The following is a 25,268-nucleotide window of genomic DNA, read 5'->3' on the forward strand; positions in this document are numbered from 1 at the left end:
CAAAATCTTGAAGTAAAGGGGGGATCTCGATCGGAGATGATTGTAATTGGAATTCAATGCAATCTCACAATCTCCTTCATATAGAGCCTGACCAACTTATCTAGTGAGTCATTTACTCTAATAGATAGAAAATGAGTAGACTTAGTTAATCCATCAACGATAACCCAAATGGCATCATGTTGGGATCTTGTTTTAGGTAAACCCACCATGGTAATATGTTCCCATTTCCACTCTGCTATTGGCAAGGGCTAAAGTAGTCCTACTGGCCGACGTTCAACCTTTACTTATTGGTAGGTGAGACATTTGGAAACGAACTCTACTATATCCTTCTTCATCCCACTCTACCAGTATTTGCTACTCAAATTCTGATATATCTTAATATTATCAAGATGCATAACAAATCTAGAGCAGTGCACTTATTTTAATATCTCATCTTTTAGACTATTATTATTCGGCACACATACTCTGTGTAACACCTCGCTCATCACTGTGCTTAAATGATTTGGAAAATCATATTTATTGGGGCATCTAGCCATATTAAACTTAATTAATTTACTTTGCTTAATTTTTATCGTGATTCGTAAATATAGTTATTTTTATTTATTTTGCTTTCATTTAAATTTATTTAATTTTATTATTTAATTTTCTATTTAAATTATTCAAATTAATTACAGAAAATTAAGAGAAATCGAAAAAAATGGCGAAAAGAAATCTCGTGGGAAAAATCTAGTCGGAAAGTAGATTGCCTGCGCAAGTGTTGGGAACTGTGCGTATGCGCTTGTGCGCACAGCAGCTGCGGGATCTGCACATAGTGTGCACATCCCTTTCGCATGCACAGTGTGAGGTCAGGACCTACACGCATCTTGTTGCACGCAGGCAGGTTGTCTGCGCATCACCTCGCGCGCAGACAGACGCCGAACACTGCGTGTTCACCATCCGTGCAACATGCCTACAAGAATAGGCCATGTACGCCTAAGCCCTTTGCATGCGTAGGTTAGCCCCTGCGCACGCGGCAGGAGGCATATGAACCTGCAGCTTGATGGCCGGGGCACTGCCACCTCGGGCAGCGTGCCACTATCGCCTCAGGCAGCAAGTGATCGTCCCCTCAAGTGGCATACGGCCGCTGTCGGTGGAGGAGACCTTTTCCCTAGTTTTTCATGCCAAACATCTTTTTATACTCTCTCTTCACTGAATTTTGCCACTTGGCGTGAATCAAGTGGTTATAAAATTTTATGAATTTCCCTTCCCCTTCAATTTCTTCCCGCACTTTCATTCTTCCATTTTTCAAGATTTAGAGAGAGAGAGAGAGATAGTAGTATAGTTAGAGAAGAAGAGAAAGAAAGGAAAATGCTGAGGAGAAAACATCAAGGTTTTGGTAAGGAATCTAGTATTTCTTTCGACGTCTTAAGGAGTATTTTTTAGATAAACTAATTTAATATGATTGTGATTTTGCTTGTTTTGTATGCCTCTGTCGAATTGTTCTTGTTTTCAAGCATGCTATGTGAATTGAAGACACTTAATGAATTGCATGTAACAAACTGATATAATTGCTTGGCAAAAAAAAATAAAAATAAAAATAACAAAAGAAAAGAAAAAGAGAAAAGTGGAATGAAGATTGTATGGTATGAAGTGTGTTTGTATTGATATGTATATTGCATCAAGTGTCTTGCTAGGCTTTTTATCTTTAAGGGGTATTTGTTGCCTTTGCCCTTTGGGTTATGTGTTTCCCCCTCCCCTATCTGGTCTGGAAAGACGTAAGAGGACTACTTTCAGTGGATGACAGTGTAGCCTCTGACAAAAGTGGTATCGCACTATCTGTAGGGGTCGCTCGTGGCTAAGTAATGTCGTGACTATAGATATTTTATTAGGGCCTCTATGTCTGGTATGGCTATGGTCATAAATCGTACCATGGTTTAGCCAGCCAGAAATGGGCCTGAGCAAATTACCGTATCTGTATCTAATTTTGTTATTCCACTTGGGTAATTGGAAATCTGTCAATACATATACACTTCAGACAAGACAGGCTTCATTCAACTTTTCTCTTTTTTTTTCTTTTATGCTTTTTACTTTTACTGTTACTTATTACATATTACACTTATTACATGTAAATTTATCAAGTGTCTGCAATTCACAAAGCATGCTTGAAAATCATAACAATTCGACTCATTTGAATACAGAGGCATACAAAATAGGCAAAATAACAATCATATTAAATTTATTTATCTGAAGATACTCCTAAAGACATTAAAAGTAATACTAGATTCCTTACTGAAACCTCGATGATTTTTTTTTCACCGTTTTCCTTTCTTTCTCTTCTTATCTCACTAATCTACTATCTCTCTCTCTCTCTCTCTAAATCTTTGAAAAATAGAAGAAATGGAAGTGTGGAGAGGAAGGGAAAGGGAAGGAAAATTTATAGAATTTCAGAACTATTGGATTCGCAATAAGTGGCAAAATTTAGTGAAGAGAAAGGAGAAAAAGATGCTCGACACGAAAAATGAGGAAGGAGGGCCTCCTCCACCGGCAGCGATGATGCACCGCCCAAGGTAGAGGCAGTACACTGCATGAGGTGGTAGTGCTCCAGCCAGTGCACTGCAGGCTAGCCTACACGCACGCATGGCCTTGGTGCACTAGGCGCTGCGCGCGTAGGCCTACTGCACGCTGGCCCCAGACACACAGGGCCTATCCGCGCAGGCCTGCTGCATAAATGGCGCATGCACAACATGCGATGCCTGCCCCTGCGTGAGGTGATGCATGGATGACCCGCCTGAGCGCAACAGGATGCACGCATAGGTCTTGACCTCGCGGCGTGCGCACTGAGGCGATGTGCGCGTTGTGCACACATCCCGTACGTGTGTGCGTGCAAATGGGATGTGCACATTATTCACACATCTCGCGGCCATTGCGCATGCATACGTGCGCGCACAGTGCCCATAACCCACATGGGCAAATCACCATCTCCCGAGATTTTTCCTGCGGGCAATTTTTCCTATTTCACCGTTTTCTATTTTTTTCTAAATTTTCTTTTTAATTTTAAATAAAATAAAATAATTTAAAATACATAAAATAATTTAAAATAAAATAAAATATAAATAAAAATTAATAGAAATAAAAATAAATTAAAATCACGAGTCATGAAAAATGTTAAACAATGTAAATTAATTAAGTTCAAGGCGGCCAAAGGCTCTAATAAATCGAGTTTCTAAATCATTTTAGCACAGTGATGGGCGAGGTGTTACAGTTTTGTTCATGATTCTTTAATTGTCTAGAACCATAAGTTATAAGTTTTTTGTATTGCATTAGCACGCATCCCAATCCTTACTTTGAAGTATCACTATAGATAGAGAATCCACAAATATCGTTAGCAATAGTCAATATTGGGTGGGTTGTCATCAACTGCTTCTTCAGCTCTTGAAAATTTTGTTCACACTTGTCGTTCTACTTGAACTTTGTGTCTTTTCTTGTGAGATGAGTTAGTAGAGTAGTGATCTTTGAAAAATTTTTAATAAACTTCCTATAGTATCCAGCTAGATTAAGGAAACTTTGAACTTCAGTTACCATTTTAGACCTTTTCTAGTTTACTACTGCTTCTATTTTGACTAAATATAGTGATATCCTATCTTTTGAAACTATATGTCCGAGGAAGGCAACCTTCTTTAACTAAAACTCACACTTTTTAAACTTGGCATATAACTTCTTTTTCCTAAGTATCCCAAGCATTATTTTCAAATGCTCCGCATGTTTAGCCTCGCACTATGAATAGATCAGTATATCATTAATGAAGACGATGACAAACTTATTAAAGAATGGCTGGAAGACTATGTTCATCAAATTCATAAATGTTGTGGGAGCATTTATTAAACCAAAAGGCATGACTAAGAATTCATTATGACCATACCCAGTCCTGAAGGTAGTCTTGGGAACATCTTCTTTCTTAATCTTTAATTGATGGTATCTAGAATATAGATCAATCTTTAAGAATACTTAGGCTCCTTGAAGTTGGCCAAACAGATCATTGATGTGAGGCAATGGATACTTATTCTTTATAGTAACTTTTTTTAGTTGCCTATAGTCAATAAAGATCCACACGGTACCATAATTCTTCTTTACAGATAGTATTAGAGCTCCCCATGGTGATACACTTGCTCTTATGAAACCCTTATCCAATAATTCTTGCACTTGTTTCTTGAGTTCCTCTAGATTGACTTTCGCCATTCTATATAGAGCATTAGAGATATGGCTCGTACCAGGAATTAAGTCAATGAAGAACTCGATCTCCCAATCTAAAGGTAGACTTACGAGATCTTCGAGGAAAAGATAAAAAAATTCTTTCATCATAGGTATCTGTTGTAGATTGACTTCTTCACTTTTATTCTCCACTACGTAATCCAAATACCCTGCACAACCCTTCTCAAGCAATCGTTGAGCTTAAATGCAAGATATGAGACATGGATGTTAGGGCTCCCTAATCCCTTTGAATTTGAAGGCCTTATTATTGGGAACATTAAAGGTCATTGTCTTTTCATGATAGTCTATATTGGCATGGTACGTTACCAATCAATCCATTCTTGGTATGACCTTAAAATCATGCATGTATAAGAGTATGAGGTCTACTGGTAACTCTTTGTTGGCAATATTTACAATACATACTTGGCAGACTGTACTAATGGTCAAATCTCTATTGGTTGGAGTAGAGACTACTAATACATAATCTAAAGGTGACTGTTCAATGTTCAGCTACTAAGCAAACTCATGTGATGCAAAAGAGTGTGTAGATCCTAGTTCTATTAAGAACTTAGCCAAGGTACTAGAGATAGTGATTCTACCTTGGATCACATCCTGGGAAGCTTGAACATCTCTCATTGTAATAACATATACTCTTCCTTGAGTTATTGGTCTAGTATGCTATTTGTTGATAGAACACTCTTTGATTCAATATTAAGTACTACCACATCTGTAATGTCCATTTGTTAGCTTACAACAGGGTCTGCTACCATGGTTTTTTCCATAATACGGGCATATTTGTTCTAGCTCTTGTGTTGGGACTATGAGACCTGTCTTATACATCTTATCAGGTTGTTGTGCCTCTCGAGCCTTCCTCTTATTGTTTGGTATGAATGGTCGAACCGATTGGATTTATTGTGTGGACTTGCCTTGTAGCCTCCTCTATAATTTGGGCCTACTCCAGTGCTTCTTGGTAGTCATTAATTTTTGAAACTAAGATTTTATTCCAAATCTCCTTACGCAGGCCTCTTTGAAACTTCCTAGCTCTTAGGTTTTCATCTGCTACTAAGTTGGGTGTGAACCGAGCCAACTCTATGAACTTTTTTACATATTTTGCCACTCTTTTGTTCCCTTACTTTAACTCTAGGAACTTCATTTGCTTCTGTTCTCGAACAAAGTCAGTGAAATACTTCTCGTAGAATGTTGCTCCAAATGCTTTCCAAATGATCGGTGTCCTCAGGGATCCCTATTTTAGGTGCCACAAGTGTTCTACAACTCCCTTGAACATGAATGTGGCTAATTGTACCTTTTGCTCTGAAGTAGGGCTGAGAACCTCGAACATCTTCTCTAAGTCCATGATCCATTGCTCGGCTAATATTGGGTCGGTTGCTCCAGTAAATGGTGGTGGGTTCATCCTCTTAAATCTTTCAATGAGTTTTCTATTATTTTCCTCCATCAATTGGGTGTTATTGGTGCTAGTATTATTGCCCTTAGTACCACTTTGGCTATGGAGTACTGTTAACCTACCATCGTAGCTAAGTCTTCGACTATACGCATGAGTCTATCTAGAATCTGCTTGATCCGATTTTTTAGAACTCGATGTGCCTTCTCTATCGATATCCTTGTCATTTCCTACATTCATAAAATTTGAATTTAGAGGCATTTCACTATGTTTCACAGTACTATCTAAGTCTCATGTAACCCTAAGCCTCGTATTCATGGGATGTCCTAGAACCATGCTCGAATACAACTTGTCACGGACCATACCCTGTCTCATAGGATAATGACCGGAGTATACTTACTTAAATCACATAGACTCGAGTTAAATAAAATAAAATAACTTTATTAATCATAACAAAGTCGCAGAAGCATTACATCCCTTAAATGTAAAACATAGATATATGTACGATGCTCTAAATTTTCTTGCTTACATTGCTAAACAAAAGTATAAGACAGTAACCTTAATCTCATAATCTAGTTTCAAAATTTTTTTTTCTATCACCGCTCACTTTGTAGCGGTATCTTCGATATCTGGAGGGTGATATGGGAGGTGAGATAAAATATTTCAATAAATAATATTATGAAATTACAGCATAGTACATGCAATATATAGTTTTTTTTTACACACAACAAAAACATATATCATATACTTATTCCAAAAATAGATAAACAAATAAGAAGACAAATGCACAAATCAGAAAACAAATTCACAATTGCTTTGTCGTATACTTTATCACTATTATGGAGGATCAATAAGTTACGATATACTATGCGTAGGCACACATACTGATCATTGGTTTCCCATGTACTTGAACACAGAATGGCTTAATGAGTACCTTGAAACACTGCTACTCCCTGAACACGAAACTATTAGGGTACGTAGATTAGATTGTTCCCATACACCCAAACACAGAATGGTTATGTATGGGTACACACGTATCACTTCGCTAATAGACCCAAACATGAAATGGTATGTATGGCCACATAAAAGCCTAGCATAATGCAGGTACTTTCGGAATAACTCATTTCCATAATAAGTGATGCAAACATATCAAAATCATACTTCAAAAACACAAAGCAAAATAACACTTATATTGAAATAAAACTTTAACAAATACTTAGCAAATACGAAAAACAAATTAAAGACTTGCATATTTTTGTACTGAAAATACATAAAATAATTCAAAGCTACGTAGGCTAATGAATTCATAATATCCACTTACTTTAAGTCCTTAGCAATCATATTTCAAACCTTTCAATTTCCTTTTAGATCATGTAATCTTAATTCCGAAGAGTTCTGACTTTTTTTATGACTTTTTCCTCTGAAAAATCTGGCTGAGTTTCAAAATAATTTTGGTCACTTTCTTAACTTAAAAATATCCAACACAATACTCAAAAACTAACCCCAAAAAAAAAAAGGAATTAAATTTCAAAACTTAAGAAAAGGCTTGCCTTTCTAATGGTTTATAACATTTTTTTTTTTACTGTGAGCCTTCTTTCTCTTCCTTTACTCTTACGAATTTAGTAGAGTTTCCCCAAGGTTTTAATCTAAAACCTCACAATACTCTCAACATTACACACTTCATACTCCTTCTTCCCTCACCTCTATCCATCCTTTTTCTATTTAACCCTAAATTATATCCTTAAGCTTATCATATATCTCCAAATACATATAAAAGCTAAATTAAATATATCAAATATAAAAAATTAACTTGGGGTATTTTTGAGCTATCACACTAAGTGAGTAAAGGGGTGGATGTGTCTGCGGCTGTTATGGTCGAGTGTGAGCCTCGTCTATTAGTAGTATCGTATGGTCTTGATTGACATTTATAGGTAATTTGTGTCCATGTGTTAGTGGTAATATTGAAAATTCCCTCTTGATAATGATGTAAACAACATTCTGTGACGAGACACCGATGTCCACTTGTCATATAAGAGATGAATGATATGTTAAATAGATATTTACCTTTGCAAATCCTTAACACTGAGATTGTTGTGTTAATTAGGAGAGAAATAAGGATAATTATAGCGGGAGTATAATGATTAAAAATTTGAAATTTTTAACAATTCAATCTTATTTGGTATCTCAATGAAAAATTTAATTGTTATGTGAGATAAGGGTAAATGAACAATAACAATGAAAACATGAGAAATGACATCAATACATTTAGGTCATTACAAAGGAGGCACGAAAACTTTTAAGAAATTAAGGAAGACAGTAATTTAGATGTTCTTGGGGGTAGAGTGCAGGAAGGCTCACTTGTTCTAATTTACAGTTTACAGGTTGACTTGTTAAATGATTCTTACTAAACATGTGCAGCTCACCCCATTGTGTTCTTCCATAATAGGAAATCTCACAATCAAATCCAAATCAGTTAAAGGAATGATTAGACCCCTAATGCGTGGAGAGGCCACACGGTCCATAAAGGGTATTGGGTTTATGTTTTCATGCAACATCCCCAATTCGAGAATGATTAATTTTGAATTAAAAAAATTGATATTTTATTTTATTTAAGTTAATGATAATAAAAAATAATAATAATAATAAAAATGATACTAATAATCATAATAATAACAAAAAATTCCTTTTTTCGACCACTTTGAAATAAATTTCGAAAATCAGGGTCAATTTGTAAATAAAATGGGGACTCGCTTGAAAGGAACTTAAAAAAAATTAGGACCATTTCGCAAATTAGAGGAGACGAGCCACGTAGAACAACAACATCAGTAGCATGGCAAGATGACAACATACTTTCCCATGCAGCGAGCGACGTTGGTGATCCACGTGCTTAAGAGATCGAACGACTCAAATACATTATCACTCACACGAATGGCAAGATCTCAATCTCGGCTAAATTCGAACGAATGGCCTTGATCACCCACATGATGGATCCAACAGTTGCATGATCGACAGCTTTGATTTGTGGGGCTAATCGATTGGATGATTTGAAATGCATAAGGGAGGAGAATTTGAGTTTGCCAAAATAAGAAAGATCGGACAGCTCCTATTAATCCATGTGGGCCCGAATGGATGACCCAGATTAAAAGGAGAGAGGTATTTAAATCTCTTATTTGATCGGCCTTCCAAACCCTAGTCGTTAGTTCAACCGGAGAAGAAAAAGACAAGGAAACTGGAGGGAGCTCAGTCGCCAGAGTGACGACGGTGCTGCCGTGCTAGAAGCCAAAAATAACATCAATAAGGTCAATTTTCTCCCATTTTCCTATTTTTCCATTCTTAATCATTTCCGTTACACCTTGAAAATGGATTGGTCTAAGAAAGGCCGCAAACTGAGAGGCAGGAGATGCGCAAGTCAAGATAATTTTGGTGAGTCGTCTACCCCCTCCACTCCTTTTTGTCTTCTGTAAACATTGATAGCATGTTATTTTCTTCATTTAGTAAAGAAATGAGAGAAAAGAAGAGGAAATAAGTTAAAGTCGAGGGTGGAAATCACCACGACCAGTGGTTATGAAGAACAACACCACCATCGGCCGATTTGGGGTAAGGATACCTAAACCCTCCCCTTCGTAATAACTAACCAAAAGCCAGACTAAAAAAAAAAATAAATAAAAGGAATTAATAAAATAATAAAACAAGTGGATATATATATATGTGTGTATACTTAATTGAACTCAAATTTAATATGTGCTGTGTAATCCGATCTTCTAGATTGCTGATGCAGCTAACAAAACTTTAATTTATTGTACATATATCCTCTATTTGTATATTTTTTTTGCCTTGGTTTCATTTTCTATATTACTTATCATTCAATTTCTATCTCTATTTCGTTTATCAATCCGTCTTTATATTTGTTTTATGTGTTCATTTGGAATCGATGTGTCGATCATATATGCTAAATCGTCATATTTCATTACCTTTGTTTCCTTTATCTTATGAATGATTATTTCAATTTCTATATTTTTTTATTTTATTTTAATTATTTTATTGTAACTTTTATTAGTAGTGTTGCTTCAATTCATGGAACGTGCGTTCCACTTGCATCATTATCGTTGAATTTTGATTTAGTCCTTGATGAGTAGTATGGCATGATTCGCATGTTTCTCATTTTAGTGATGTACAAGTTTTTACATGTCGTTAATCTCTTGAATAGTGTAAAATTATATATAATTAAATGCATGTTTAAACATGAATGTAAATCATGGTCTTGCTAGTATCCTAGAAGAGAGTGTACGGACTTGGTACATGGGGTAAACCTTACAGTGAACGTGTCCTCAGTCTCATAGGGTTGGGAGGTCCCATACTAGATGAGTTTGGGAGTTAATTAATCATGTTCATACTAGATGGTGTATTAAGACGGTCTTTTATTATGGTGCCCATTATCGGATTGCACCAGTATAGTTTTTAATACAAAGTGAGTGCTCCAGCAGTTGTTTTATAGTTTTCTACAATTATTTGGTCACTAAGTCGGTGGTAAAGTTTTTCGCATTCTTATTGAGTTAGTGTTGCTCACCTCCTTCTTATTATCATTTCAGATAAAGACGATCAAGATCCAAATCCAGAACAATGAGAGAATATATTAGAACATCATCTTTATATGCTCCATCGTATTCGAAATAAGTTTAATCATTATTGTAGTAGTTATCTCTTGTTTTAAGTTCTAACACTCTAGTAGCCCCTATTTGGGTATTCTAAGTATACTTTCAAAGAAAGGAATATAAAGTTTAAACCTTTAATTCTCCTGTGCAATGATAATTTAAGTATTATTAAATTATTATGATCGAGCTAAATGCCCAAAATCCCTAAAATAGAGTTTAGGTTTCTCCAGTTGGTATCAGAGTCGCGTTTGTTAAAACTATTTATCGCACATGGGGTTAGAATAAATTTAATAAAATTCAAATATCAAACTATTTTCATGTAATGTAGGTAAGGAAACATAAGGAGAGGAACGCCCCACTAAACAAAGCAACCCGACAGGGATCACTATTAGAGGACGTTGATCAACTCTTTAAAATATTTGATGGACTGATTTCTAGTCAATAGGCTAGGGAGGACAGAAGGGAGTTGCCTGATCCCCCTCCACCCCTACCATAGTATGAGCCACCTCCACATCGAGAGGATCCAATACTCGCATGGTACAACTTTCTTCCTCCACAGTACCATCCGGTATCTCTGCAGTACAATCCAGTACCTCCACTATACAATCTGGTGCTGCCACAAGGCCACGCGGTCCCTCCCTAGCATAATCCAATTCCCCTCCAACAAGACCCAACTCCCCAGATAGTATGTCAAATGAAGGCAGGAAGGCAAGAAGGTTTGAATAGGGTCTCTGCCCTAAGATCAGGCAACAGTTGTATGTGTTTGAGCTCAGCACATATTTGGTAATTTTATCCAAGGCACAGTTGATTGAGAGGATTATCTGTGTTTTTCTCTTAGTGGTGGGCAGTTTTAGGCCCCCAGTTCTACATTGTAGGCCAGCACCAATTACACCGAGCTAGTAGTATAAGAGACCAAGGCGTGCTCCCCAAGCTCCTTTTTAGGCCCCGATAGTTGGACGTGGTAAGATGTGTCAGCACTGTGACAAGAATCATGGGGACCGACCTTGTCATCATCTCAACAACACCTGTCGCATATGCAGTAGTACCCGACACTATATGAGAGAGTGGTCCAGGAACCAGAATCAGGCCAGGCCTGCAGTCCAGGGTAGAGACTACGCACTTATCGAGCAAGATGCTGAAGCCAACCCAAATGTAATTTAGGATAAGTATACTATCTGTAAACATCTTGCACATATTTAATTGACACTGGTGCTTCGCATTATTTTGTTTCACAAGATTTTACTCAATATTTGGATGTACTACCTGAATGCTTTGATTTTGTATTATTGGTGTCTAGACTTGGGAACAAGACATTACTGGAAAGTGTTATATACAAATCTTGTATCATAGAAATGGCTGATAGGGAACTGAGCATAGATTTAATAGCATTAGATATGGTGGATTTTGATTTAATCCTAGGGATGAACTAGTTAGTGGCTAATCGTGCTACCATTGACTGTTACCACAAGAGATTTGTATTCAACATCCCTAATGAAAAATCTTTTACTAATTAATAAAATCTCAGATATTATTGGCGTATGGTGGTAATATATTGGGTTTAATTGCATGCCATTGACTTAATTGTTCCTTTTTCTATGATAGACAAACCCAAGGAAGAGATTTGTGTCCAAGATATTCCTATCGTTTGAAACTTTCCTGATATATTCCTTGATGAACAACCAGGACTACCAGTAGATCGAGAGGTAGAATTCACCATTGATCTTTAACTTGGCACTCAACCCATCTCGGTTCCCACATATCGAATGAGCTGTGTTAAAATGGAGGAACTGAATAAATAAATAAAAGATTTGCAGGATCATGGTTTTATTCGACACAACATATCACCTTGGGGTGCTGGAGTTATATTTGCGAGGAAGAGTGATGATTGTTTGTGGTTGTGCATAGACTACAGAGAACTAAATAAAGTCACAATTAAGAACAAATACCTCCTACCCAGGATTGATGACCTTTTTAATCAGTTACAGGGTGCTCAAATTTTCTTTAAGATCGACTTGCGTCCAGGATACCATTAGGTAAAGATCAAGGCAGAAGACATTCCTAAGACAGCCTTTAGAACTCAGTATAGACATTATGAGTTCCTTGTTATGCCATTCATATTGGCTAATGTGCCCACAATATTTATGGATTTGATGAATAGGATCTTCATACCATTCTTAGATCAATTTGTCATAGTTTTTATTGATGATATTTTGGTTTACTCTAAGAGCAGGGAAGAATACACTCAGCATCTGACCCAAGTCTTACAGATTCTTATAGAGAAGAAACTATACACAAAGTTGAGTAAATGTAGATTTTGGCTTAAGTAAAATTCTTTTCTGAGACACATAGTATTGAAAGGAGTGTTAGTGAATTTTGACAAGATTGAGGCAGTGACGGGTTGGAAGTAACTAACCACGATCAAGAAAGTTAGGAGTTTCTTAGGTATGACAGGTTATTACCATCGGTTTATAGAAGGGTTCTCAAGCATAACAGCTCCCCTAACATGACTCACGAAGAAAAATGTCAAGTTTGAGTGGAATGAGGAATGTAAAAGAAGTTTTACAAAACTAAACGAGCGATTGAATATCACACCGATGTTGGCTCTGCCAAATGGAACAGGCGGATATACTGTATACAGTGACGCATCCTACCAAGGTTTTGGTTGTGTTTTGATGCAGCACGGGAAGGTCATAGCTAATAGGTACAGATAGTTGAAAACTCATGAAAAGAATTATCCCACTCATGATTTAGAGCTTGCAGTAATTATCCACGCCTTGAAGACCTAGTGCTATTACTTGTATGGGAAAACGTTTGAAATCTATGTAGACCATAAGAGTCCAAAACACATTCACAGAAAAGAATCTCAACATGCATTAGATGTGTTGGATAAAATTTCTCAAGGACTATGATTGTAAGATCTTGTACCACCCAAGTAAGGTCAATGTGGTAGTCGATGATCTCAGTAGAAAGAATACAGGTATGTTAGATCATATGATGGTCTCTGAGTGTAGAATGATAAAGGCCACACAGTGAATACAACTCTAAGACTTGGAACGAGACACATGTTTAGCCCACTTAGTAGTCCAACCCGAGTTAATCTAGAGGATCAAGGAGGCTTAGCTGACTGATTCTACCTTAGCAACCCTTAGAAAGGATACAGAATAGGGTTTGAATCTAGAGTTCTGGGTTTTTGCTGATGGATTACTTAGGTTTCAAGACAAGCTGTGTATTCTTAGTGATAATAATTTGAAGAGGGACATCATGATAAAAGTTCATAGTTCGAAGTTCACCATGCACCCCAGAAGTACCAAGATGTACCAAAGCATGCGACCCCAGTTTTGGTGGATGGAATGAAAAGAGATATAGCTGATTTTGTCTCCAAGTGCCTCACATGCCATAGTGTGGCATCCTATATGCTAATTAAGGCATGTAGATTTTAAATATAGAAACAGATTACGAGTGCATGATAAAAATTATAAGCAGCATAACAAATTAATACAAATCTCTTATAAAATATATGAGTTCCAAATACACATATAACTGAGGCCAAAAGTGGCTACAAAATACAATGTCAAAATACAAAAAAGAACCACTTCTCTCATTATGCTATTGAACTCATCAGAGTGCGAAAACCATCATGCACTCAAGATTTGTGGATCCACGGGATCCTAATAGACTTCAATGGGTACGTCAGCTATCGGTCTCTCACTATCTTCCTCATCTAGGGGAGGGGCATGAAAAGAGTGAGTTCCATATGCTCAGTAAAGAAAATAGTATTTAGATAACATTGTAAGGTTTAAAAGGTGAATAATTATATCATAAACACTTACCATTAGGTCATGTTAGAGTCTTATCCTACCTTATGAAAATAAATTATTTATTAAGAAAACATCATGTCATAGTCACATCAATAAAAAACAAACAGCATGCTTGACAATAGAGAAAATCAAATAAATTATGAATGCTCAGATTTTTATATCATGCTTTGCGAAGTCATTTCGACTTCCATCTCTAAGGGCAGATATGGATTTCTAACTACCCTATGGAATGACCAGATCAGATACAGATAACAGCAACTTGCTCAGGCATATTTCCAGCTTGTCAAATCATGGTATGATCTATGACTACGGTCGTACCAACTATAATGATCCTATCAGATATTCTATAGTAATGATAATACTTAGCCAAAGGTGACCCTTAATAGATATTTGTGTTACCGTTCTCATCAAAGGGTATGCCGTTATCCATAGGAAACGGTCCTCTCACATCTTTCCAAACTAGATGGGGGAGTGGAAATAGATACCCTTCAGAGATAAAAAGCATAACGAGACACTTCATGCATTATGCATGTCAATACAAATACATACGTACTACGAATAATTCAGACTTTATTCCACTTTTCTTTTTTTTTGTTTGTTTTTATTTTCCAGATAACCTTACCGATTTCATATTATTTTATTTACATGCAAATCATCAAGCGCCTATAAATCACATAGCATGCTTGAAATTAAGAATAATTCATTTCATTAAAGCTACTAAACATAGAACATGCAAATCACATAAAATCACAGATTCATTATTTTAATTTTCTAGAAATACTCCTTAAGACGTTTAAAGAAATACTAGAGAAATACTAGATTCCTTACTAAAACCTTGATAGTTTTTCCTACACTGTTCTTCTTCTCCTCTCCTTTTCTCTCTAGATCACTTTCCTCTCTCTCCTCTCTCTAAACTATTAGAAGGTGAAAAAATGGAAGTGATGAAAAAATGGGAGGAAGAGCCCCTATTTATAGAAAATATGGGCCGTTGGATTTGCACCAAGTAGCAAAATCTAGTGAAGAGAGAGAGTGTTGAAAATGGAAGAGAAGTTTGATTTGACGTGGCACAAAAAATAGAGGAGAATCCTCATCCACCAGCAACGGCACACTGCCCGAGGCGGCAGTGTGCCTCACCCACCTGATGCGCACTGCAAGTCTATCCTTTAGATGCCAGGCTACCATGCCGAGCATAGGAGCTGGCTTGCATGCAGGCCCCAAGCGTGCACGCCTATATGCACAGGCTTGCTGCACGGACAGCATGCGCCCAGTGGGCAGTGCCAGCCCTATTCGCATGTGATGTGACACGTATAGACGGGCCTGTCTGCGTGCGACAAGATGCACGCACAGGTCTAGCCCCACGCCTTGAGTGAATGGGACATTCACACTGTCTGCACATCTTGCGCCTATCGCGCGCGATGCCTGCGCGGACAATCCCTCTCCAGTGGGTGTTTTCCCTTTTTTTTTCCATTTTTTCCTAAAAAATTGTTTATTTTAAAAATAAAAATAATAATTAAAATAATAAATCAAAACAAAATTAGGTAAAATAAAATAAAATATTAAAATTAGTAAAATTTATGAATTATAATATAAAGCTGCGAAATAAAATTAAATGAGTTTAGTGTGGCCTTCAAGACCAAATAAATAGGAATTTCTAAATACAATTTGGCACGGCGGTGAGGGAGGTGTTACATCCTCCCTGCCTCAAGAAATTTAGTCCCCAAATTTGTCTCGAATGTCCAAAAATATTTCCCTCATCTCACTTTCCAACTCCCACGTTGCCTCTTCTAGAGTATGGTGTTGCCACTGCACCTTCACCATGGGAATCATCTTATTGCATAAGACTTTGTCAGTCCAATCAAGAATCTCCACAAAAAATTCTTCATAGGTCATATCAGCTTGTACCTGCATCTTATCGTGAGGAATGATATGAAAAGAGTCAGGGTTGTACCTTCTGAGCATAGAAATATGGAAAACATCATGTAGACTCACAAAAGCTCGGGGTAAAGTAAGGTGGTATGCTACAGGTCCATTGTGCTCTATGATCTGAAAAGGTCCCACATAACGAGGGCTTAACTTCCCTCATTTCTCGAATAACATTTTTGTCTTGTAGGGAAAAATCTTAAGGAAGACCTAGTCTCCAACAGTGAATTCCAAGGGTTTCCTACAATTATCAACATAACTCTTCTAGTGGCTCTGGGTGGTAGCCAAGTTCTTACGGATGATTGCGACCTTCTTAATAGTCTCTTCAATGAAGTCTAGTCCCAAATGATACTGGTTTCTAACTTTGCTCCAACAAGTGGGAGAACGGCAGGGTCTATCATACATGGCTTCATACAGAGCCATGCCGATGTAGGAATGATAATTGTTATTATAAGCAAATTCATATAGGGGAAGATACTCATACTAGTTATTGCCAAAATCAAGGATGCAAGCACAGGGGTGAGCGAGGTGTTACACTTAGTGCCGAGATCTATGATTCGGTTGCGATGTTGAGACCCAGCTCATATATGAAGGTGTTAGAACATGCCTAGTTGGCTGAAGACCACATCTCGACCAGGCACCAATGCATTGCCTGAGTCTGTAACCAATAACAACAACCCCAACAGCCTAGAAGAAAATTTCCTAACCCAATAAGTAGCCACCCCGATAAATGAATCAGAGTTGTCCTTTCCCCAGTGTTGCCTCCACCAATTGGACAGCCTACCTGACCTATATAGCCTTATCAGCATTGTCGTCATTCGCATGGTGACCTACCCTGTCGGTATATCAATAACGTTTGCAGAAGCACCTAACATCTTATAAAGGACTGCCTCCAGCGACCGAAGGATGTGGCCAGGCCTGTAGCACAGGGTCGTGTGGACCACTAGTTGAACTTGGTACTCTCCCTACTCCCATTCTTATCTAGGGTATGCTTTCTATTCATGATACTTCTACTAAAGCTTTGATGGATACAAGTAATACTCACTCTTTTACTTCTTGTGCATTTGCTTATAAACTTGATATTAGGTCATAACCTTTAGCAAAAATATTAACGGTAAAGACTCCCTCTAAGGGATAATTATAAGCTTACTGTGTATATAAGGATTGCAAGATAAAGGCTTCAGAGATAGAAGTATTTGTGAATTTGATACTATTAGATTTCTCAGGATTTGGTATGATATTAAGAATGAACTGGTTAGAAAAATATAGAGCAAAAATTACTTATGAAAGTAAAGTTGTAACTTTGTGATCCCCAAAAAAGAAATAAAATCTATTGTTATTATTTTTCCTAAAAATTAAATAAACAAGAATATGGGTGCTGATCCTGCTGTGTGTTTCATGCCAATTGTTTGCAACTTTTCAGAAGTCTTTCCCATCAAACTTCCTAGTCTACCTCCCCCACGGGAGGTAGAATTTCTAATTGAACTGCTACCCAGAACCCAAGTGATCTCAAAGCTCGTCTATTATATGAGTCGTGATGAGCTAGCAGAGCTAGAAAATTAGCTTTCTGAACCGATTGTCCAGAAGTTTATCTGCCCTTGCCATTCTCATTGGGGCACTCCAGTATTGTTCGTGAACAAAAAGGATGATTCCCTTAGACTCTGCATAGACTACCAGGAACTTAACCAAGTAACAGTTAAAAATAAGTACCTTTTACCTCGAATCGATGAACTCTTTGACCAATTACAAAGAGCCACAGTCTTTTACAAGATTGATCTCAGAATGGGATATCACCAGTTGAGAGTAAAAGAGGAGGATATTCCAAAGACCACTTTCCAGTGTAGGTATGGTTTGTACGAGTTCACGATAATGCCGTTCAGGTTAACCAATGCCCTTGTAACCTTCATGGACCTCATGAATAGAGTTTTCTAGCATGAACTAAATCAGTACGCCATCGTATTTATTAACGACATCTTAGTGTACTCCAAGAGCCTGGAGGAATATACAGTACACTTGTCTGAAGCGTTAGAGACCCTTCACCAAAACTAACTGTATGCTAAACTTAGCAATTGCTTGTTATGGTTGGATCAAATTTTTTTCCTCGGTAATGTAATTTTAACTGAAGGAGTTTCTGTGGATCCATCCAAGGTTAAAATAGTAATCCACTAGAATCCACCCACTAAAGTGGCTGAGGTACGTAGTTTCCTTGGCTTGGCAGGTTACTATCGGAGATTCATCCATAGATTTTCTAAGATTACTGCTCCATTGACCCGACTCACCCAAAAGGGCATGCCATTTATCTGGAATTATGAATGTGGTGAAAGATTTATGGAATTGAAGCATTGTCTTATCTCTACTTTGGTGTTGATCGTCCCTAACAACACTAGAAGGTTTCAGGTTTACTGTGATACATCTCATATTAGCTTGGAGTGTGTTTTGATGCAACATGGTAGAGTGGTCACTGATAGATCTCGACAATTGAAACTGCATAAGTGAAATTACCCTACTTGCGACCAAGAATTGGTGGCCATTATCTTTGCCCTAAAAATATAGTGTCATTAACTATTTGGTCAAACATTCGAGATTTATACTGACCACAAGAATTTGAAGTACATCTTATTGTAGAGGGAGTTAAATATGAGATAGAGACACTGGATGGATCTCTTAAAGGACTATGACTATAAGATCATCTATCACCCCGGTAGAGAAAATGTAGTCCTGATGCACTAAGCCTAAAGGAGTCTGTAGTGTTGGCCCAAACCATGGCCTCCAGTTGGAAGTTCATTAATGCAATGTAGTTGCTCTGCCTCAGCTATTACGGTAAAGGTACCTATCTCGCTCATATTTGAGCCCTGCCGGATCTCTTCATGAAGATTTGGAAAGCTCAGTCCATGGATCAGGAACTCACCAAAAATCTAGATAAGTCTCTTTATATGAATTTCTTGATTTTAGGATTTCAGATGATGGATTGTTTAGATTTTGGAATCGAATTTGGGTTCCCGTTGCCGTAAGGGTGGATGTTCTCAAAATCGCCCATGCCTCTAAGTTATCTATCCACCTTGGGAGTACCAAGATATACTGAGACTTAAAGTGTCAATACTGGTGGTTGGGAATGAAGAAGGACATAGTCAACTATGTCTCCGGATGCCTTATATGCTAGAGGATTAAGGTAGAACATCAGAGACCTGGCGGTTTGTTATAAGGCCTTCGGATTCTAGAATGGAAATAGGAGCATGTAACTATGGACTTTATCACCAGACTGCCAAGGACTTGTTTTGGTCGAAATGTTATTTGGGTCATTGTTGATAGACTAACCAAGACCGCCAATTTCTTGCCCATTAGGACCACTAACTCCACCAGCAAATTGGCTTGTCTTTATGTTGATGAGATCATTCGGCTTCATGTTGTTCCCTCATCTATTGTGTCTGATCGAGATCCTCAATTTGCATCCCATTTTTGGGATAGTTTTCAGAAAGCTCTGGGGTCTAGATTGTACTTCAACACCACTTATCATCCCCAAATGGATTGTCAGTCAGAACGTACAATCTAGACGTTGGAAGATATGTTGCGTACTTGCGTCATTGACTTTGGCGATAACTGATATGAGTATTGTAACACCCCACCCATCACTGTGTTTAAATGATTTGAAAACCATATTTATTCAGGCCTTTGGCCACATTAAACTTAATTAATTTACGCTGCTTAATATTTATTGTATTTCATAATTTTGGATGATTTTTATTTATTTTGCTTCTATTTAATTTTATTTAATTTTAATTTTAATTTATTTTATTTAAATTATTTATTTTAATTTGAAGTCTAACTCATTTAAATTAATTATAAAATTGAAAAAAAAAATCAAAAAACAGCGAATCGGGAAGAAAATCTCGTGGGGAGTCAGGTTGCTTGCACGGGTGCTGGACACTATGCGTGCGCGCATGCGTACACAATAGCCGCAAGACGTGCACGTTGCACGCACGTCCCATCCGCACACATGGTGCAGGGTCAGGACCTACGCGCGTCCTATCGCGTGCAGGTGCGCCGTTCGCCCATCACCTTGTGTGCGGATAGGCATTGCACACTGTGTGCATGCCGTTCGCGCAATAGACCTGTGTGAATAGGAACTGCGCGTTTAGGTCCTGCGTGCGTGTCAGGAGGCCTATGCACTTGTAGTGAGCCAGCTAGGGCACTACCACCTCGGGCAATGCACTGCCACCGCCAGTTGAAAAGGCCCTCCTCCCTTGTTTTTGTACCGAGCATCTTTTTCTCCTCTTTCTTCAACAGATTTTACCACTTGGCATGAATATGACAGTTTCAAAACTCTTTAAATTTCCCTTCCCCTTCCCTTCCCCTCCACACTTCCATTCTTCCATTTTTCAAAGATTTAGAGAGAGAGAAAAATAGTAGTCTAGTGAGAGAAGAAGAAAAAGAAAAGAGACTGGTGAAGGAGAAAACATCAAGATTTTGGTAAGGACTCTAGTTTTTCTTTTGATATTTTTAGGAGTATTTTTATATAAACTAATTTAATATGATTTTTATTTTGCATGTTCTGTATACTTCTATGTTCAGATGAGTTGAATTATTCTTGTTTTTAAGCATGCTATGTGAATTACAGATACTTGATGAATTTTCATGTAATAAATATAATATGTAATCGGTAAAAGTAAAGAGTATAAAAGAAAAAAAAAGAAAATAGTGGAATGAAGCTCGTATGGTCTGAAGTGTATATGTATTGACATTCATATTGCATAAAGCATCTCGTTAGGATTTTTATCTCTGAGGAGTATCTGTTCCCCTTGCCCTTTAGGGTATTTGTTTCTCCCTCCCCTATCTGATCTAAAAAGACGTAAGAAGATCGCTTCTAGTGCATGACGGCTTACCCTCTGACGAGAGTGGTATCACACTATCTGTAAGGGTCATCCGTGGCTAAATAATGTGATTGTAGATATCTGTTAGGGCCACTATGGCTAGTATGGCCGTGGTCATAGATTGTACTATAGTTTGGCTAGCCAAAAATGGGCATGAGCAAATTGCTGTATCTGTATCTGATCTGGTCATTTCAGTTGGGTAGTTGAAAATCTATATCTACCCTCAAATATGGAAGTTGTAACGACTTCGCAAAGTATGACGCGAAAATTTGAGTATTTCATGATTTATTTGATTTTCTCTAATATCTGACATGATGTATGTTTAGTTGTCTGTACTAACATCCCATTTTCTTAACAAATAAATAGTTTTTCATAATGTTAGATAAGAAACGAGGAAGTTAAATGATAAGTTAAAATAATTAACTTTTGAAATCTTACGATGTTAATTTAATACTATTTTTCTTACTGAGCATATGAAACTCACACTTTCCATCCTCCTCCCCCCCCAAGATGAGGATGAAAGTGAGGAACCGTAGGCTTGCTTACCCTTGGAAGTCTATGAGGATCCCATGGATCCACAAGTCTGAGTGCATGACTGTTCCCGCACTCTGATGAGTCCAATAGCATAGTGAAAGAAGTGACCCTTATATTTTGTTTTGTATTTTGCAGCCACTTCTTGTCTTAGTATATGTATGTATTAGAACATATATGTATTTGTAAGGTATTTATAATAACTTTGTTTTTTTGCATAAATTTATCATGCACCGTTATTTTAAATTTATATATGACACCCATTTGCCTTAATTAGCACTTGAGATGTCACAGATGGTATCAAAGCAGAATGTCACGGATCAAATCCCTTGTACTAAGGCCTTAGGTAGATGAATCCTTTAGAATACCTAGGAAAGAAATAAGTCCTCTTTTCAAGATTAGACCACCAACTCGTGTCTTCCTTTCTTTTATAGGAATGACGTGAGGAAGACCATCCGAAGAGCGTACTGAGTGACCTGAAGCCCTGGATCATCTAACTAGAGCTGAATTTACAGAACTTTTTTGAGCCATTCAAGGATTAACTGCAGCCATAGGACAGAACCAGGTCAACCCTTGTCCACCCCCTATCCCTGAATTCTGAAACACAAATCAGTCTCTCTCCCACAATATAGCAGAGTTTAGGAAAATTAATCCCCCCACACTTTAAAGGTGGCCCTGATCTTTTAATAGAAAAAGTTTGGATCCTATAAATAGAGAAGTTCTTCTATGTCCTAGACCTGACCGAATAACAAAAAGTTCCTCTTGCAACTTTCATGTTAAATAGTAAAGTAGAACACTTGTGGCGACTTAAGAAGGAAGTCATACTTACTCCTACTACCTGGGAAGTTTCTATGGATGCTTTCTTTGATTAATTCTTCCCTGCCTATGTTTGGGAAAAGAAATAGGAGGAATTTCAGAACCTCTGCCAAAGAGGTCTGTCTGTCAGCCAGTATGCAACTTGTTTTGTTCAACTGTCTAGGTTTGCCCCTTTAATGGTCACCCCCGAAAGCCGATAAGTTAGAAAGTTTCTCAAGAGCCTTCGTGCCAATATTTATGACCGGATCACGATGCTGAGACCCAACTCAATGCAAAAGTGCTCGAACATGCCCGGTTGGCCGAAGACCTTATCTTAGTCTAGCACCAACGCATTGCTTGAGTTCGTATCCAACAACAACCCCAATAGCTTAGATAGAGATTGCCTGACCCAGTAAGTAACCCTCCAGATAAATGAACTAGAGTTGCCCTTCCTCCTACCTTGCCCCCGCCTATTACTCCACTTGCCCGAGCTAACCAACCCTATCAGCATTGTGGTCACTCCCATGGTGATTTGCCCTGTCGATGTATCAATAATGTCTGCTATTAGTACAGAAACACCCAACACCTTATAAAGGACTGCCCCCAACGACCAAAGGATGTAGTCCAACCCGTAGCACAAGGTCGATGTACCACTTAGATAAATCCAGTGGCCTTCCTGCTCCTGTCCTCATCCAGAGTATACTTTCTATTGATAATACTTCTGTCAAAGCTTCGATCGATATAGGTGCAACTCACTCTTTTATTTCCTGTGCATTTGCTTGTAATCTAGAGTTTTGACCAATCCTTTAGGAAAAACACTAGTGGTGGAAACTCTCTCCAAAGGACTACTAAAGGCTTACTGTGTATATAAGAATTGTAGGATAAAAACTTCAGGAATAGAGGTAAGTGTAAACCTGATACTACTAAATTTTATAGGATTTGATATAATATTAGGAATGGATTTATTGGAAAAGTATAGAGCTATAAAAGACTGTGAAAGTAAAATTATAATCTTATGATCCCTGAAAAAGAAATAAAAGTTATTGTTATCATTCTCCTAACAATTTAATGAACAAGAATATGGGTGTTGATCTTGCTGTATGTTCCATACCAATTGTTTGCAATTTTTTGGATATCTTTCCCATCGAACTTCCTGGTCCACCTCTCCCACGTGAGGTAGAGTTCTTGATTGAATTGTTTCCTAGAACCCAACAAATCTCAAAGCCCACTTATCGCATGAGTCGCACTAAGCGAACAGAGATGGAACATTGGCTTTCTGATCTTATCACCTAAAAATTTATTCACACTAGCCATTCCCCTTGGGGCACTCCAGTGTTGTTTGTGTAGAAAAAGAATGGTTCCCTCTGGCTTTGTGTGGACTACAAGGAACTCAACCGAGTGACTATTGAAAGCAAGTACCCCATACCTCGGATCGATGATCTCTTTGATCAACTGGAAGGAGCCATAGTCTTCTCTAAGATAGATCTTAGGACCGAATATCACCAGCTGAGAGTTAAAGAAGAAAATATTCCAAAAATTATCTTCTAGTATAGGTATGGTTTGTATGAGTTTAGGGTGATACTGTTCAGATTGACCAATGCCCCAGCAGCCTTCATGGATCTAATGAATCAAGTTTTCTAGCACGCACTAGATCAGGGCTTGTGCCCTAGATTTCAAAGGACAATGGGATGATAACGTACCCCTGGTGGAGTTCACCTACAATAACAGTTACCAGACAAGTATTGGTATGGCTCTGTATGAGGCATTGTATGGTCAACCCTGTGGGTCACCAATCTGTTGGGAAGAAATAGGTGACAAAAAGTTGATTAGCTCAGACCTTGTAGATTAGACAATAGTAAAAATTGCAAAGATCAGGAAGAACATCCAAATAGTTCAAAGCAAACAAAAGAGTTATGCAAGCACCTAAAGAAAGGATTAGAATTCGAGACCGGTGATCGAGTCTTCCTTAAGGTCACCCTCCTTAAGGGCATCACTAGGTTTAGAAAGAGGGAGAAATTGAACCCTCAGTTCATTGGACCATTTTAAATTTTAGATTGAATTGGAATATATGCCTACAAACTAGCACTGCCACCAGAACTATCTAGAGTCAATAATGTCTTTTATGTGTTAATGTTGCACAAGTATAACCCTGACCCTTTGCATGTCTTATCCTACAAGCCATTTCCACTTCAAGAGGACCTATCTTATGAGGAGATACTCGTAAGCATTCTGGACTAAAAGAGTAGGGTCTCTGCAACAGAAAAATCCCTTTTATTAATGTTCTATGGCAAAATCACTCGCAGGATGAGGCTACCTGGGAGTTGGAATCAGATTTTAGGGCTAGATATTCTCATTTATTTGGATAAGGGGTAGTAATTTGAGGGAACAAATTTTCTTTTCAGGGGAGAGAGTTGTAACATCCCGAGTTCGAGAATGATTAATTTCAAATTAAAGAAATTGATATTTAATTTTATTTACGTTAATGATAATAAAAAATATTAATAATAATCAAAATAATACTAATAGTAATAATAATAACAAAAAAATTCCTTTTTTGGGTCACTCTGAAACAAATTTCAAAAATTAAGGCAAATCTGTAAATAAAAGGTGGACTCACTTGAAAGAACTTGGAAAAAACAAGGCCACTTCGTAAATAAAAAAAGACGAGCTACATAGGATGACCACATCAGTAGTATGGTGAATCAGGATGTGTTGTATGGAAAACATGTCAGCAGACCTTCCCACGCGAGGAGCCACATTAGCAATCCGCGTGCTTGAGGGATTGAACAGCTCGAATACATTCCCATTCACACAAATAGTCAGATCCCAATCCTGCTTAGATTTGAATGAACGGCCTTGATCGTCCACGTGATGGATCCAATGGTCGTGTGATCAATGACTCTGATTCATGGGGTTAATCAATCAGATGGTCCAAAGCGCACAAGGGAGGAGAATATGGGTTGGCTTAAATAGGAAAGATCGGACGGCTCTTGTTGATCCACACGGGCCCGGATAGATGGCCTAAATTAAGGGAAGAGAGGTATTTAAACCTTTCAGT

At 37.8% G+C, this 25,268-nt stretch overlaps 1 protein-coding gene across 1 annotated transcript; it reads right to left on the bottom strand.

Moving 5' to 3' along the window:
- Positions 1 to 15,806: 15,806 nt before the first annotated feature.
- On the bottom strand, positions 15,807 to 16,834 carry LOC148240205 (uncharacterized). The gene is made up of 2 exons (XM_088212091.1): positions 16,620 to 16,834; positions 15,807 to 16,047 (listed from the first exon to the last, which is right to left on the bottom strand). The coding sequence occupies exons 1-2, from the start codon at positions 16,832 to 16,834 to the stop codon at positions 15,807 to 15,809; spliced, it is 456 nt and encodes a 151-aa protein (XP_088068217.1).
- Positions 16,835 to 25,268: the final 8,434 nt, after the last annotated feature.

The sequence above is a fragment of the Carica papaya genome, chromosome 9 (assembly GCF_054855325.1).
Source record: "Carica papaya isolate Zhongbai chromosome 9, ASM5485532v1, whole genome shotgun sequence".
NCBI classification, from domain to species: Eukaryota; Viridiplantae; Streptophyta; class Magnoliopsida; order Brassicales; family Caricaceae; genus Carica; species Carica papaya.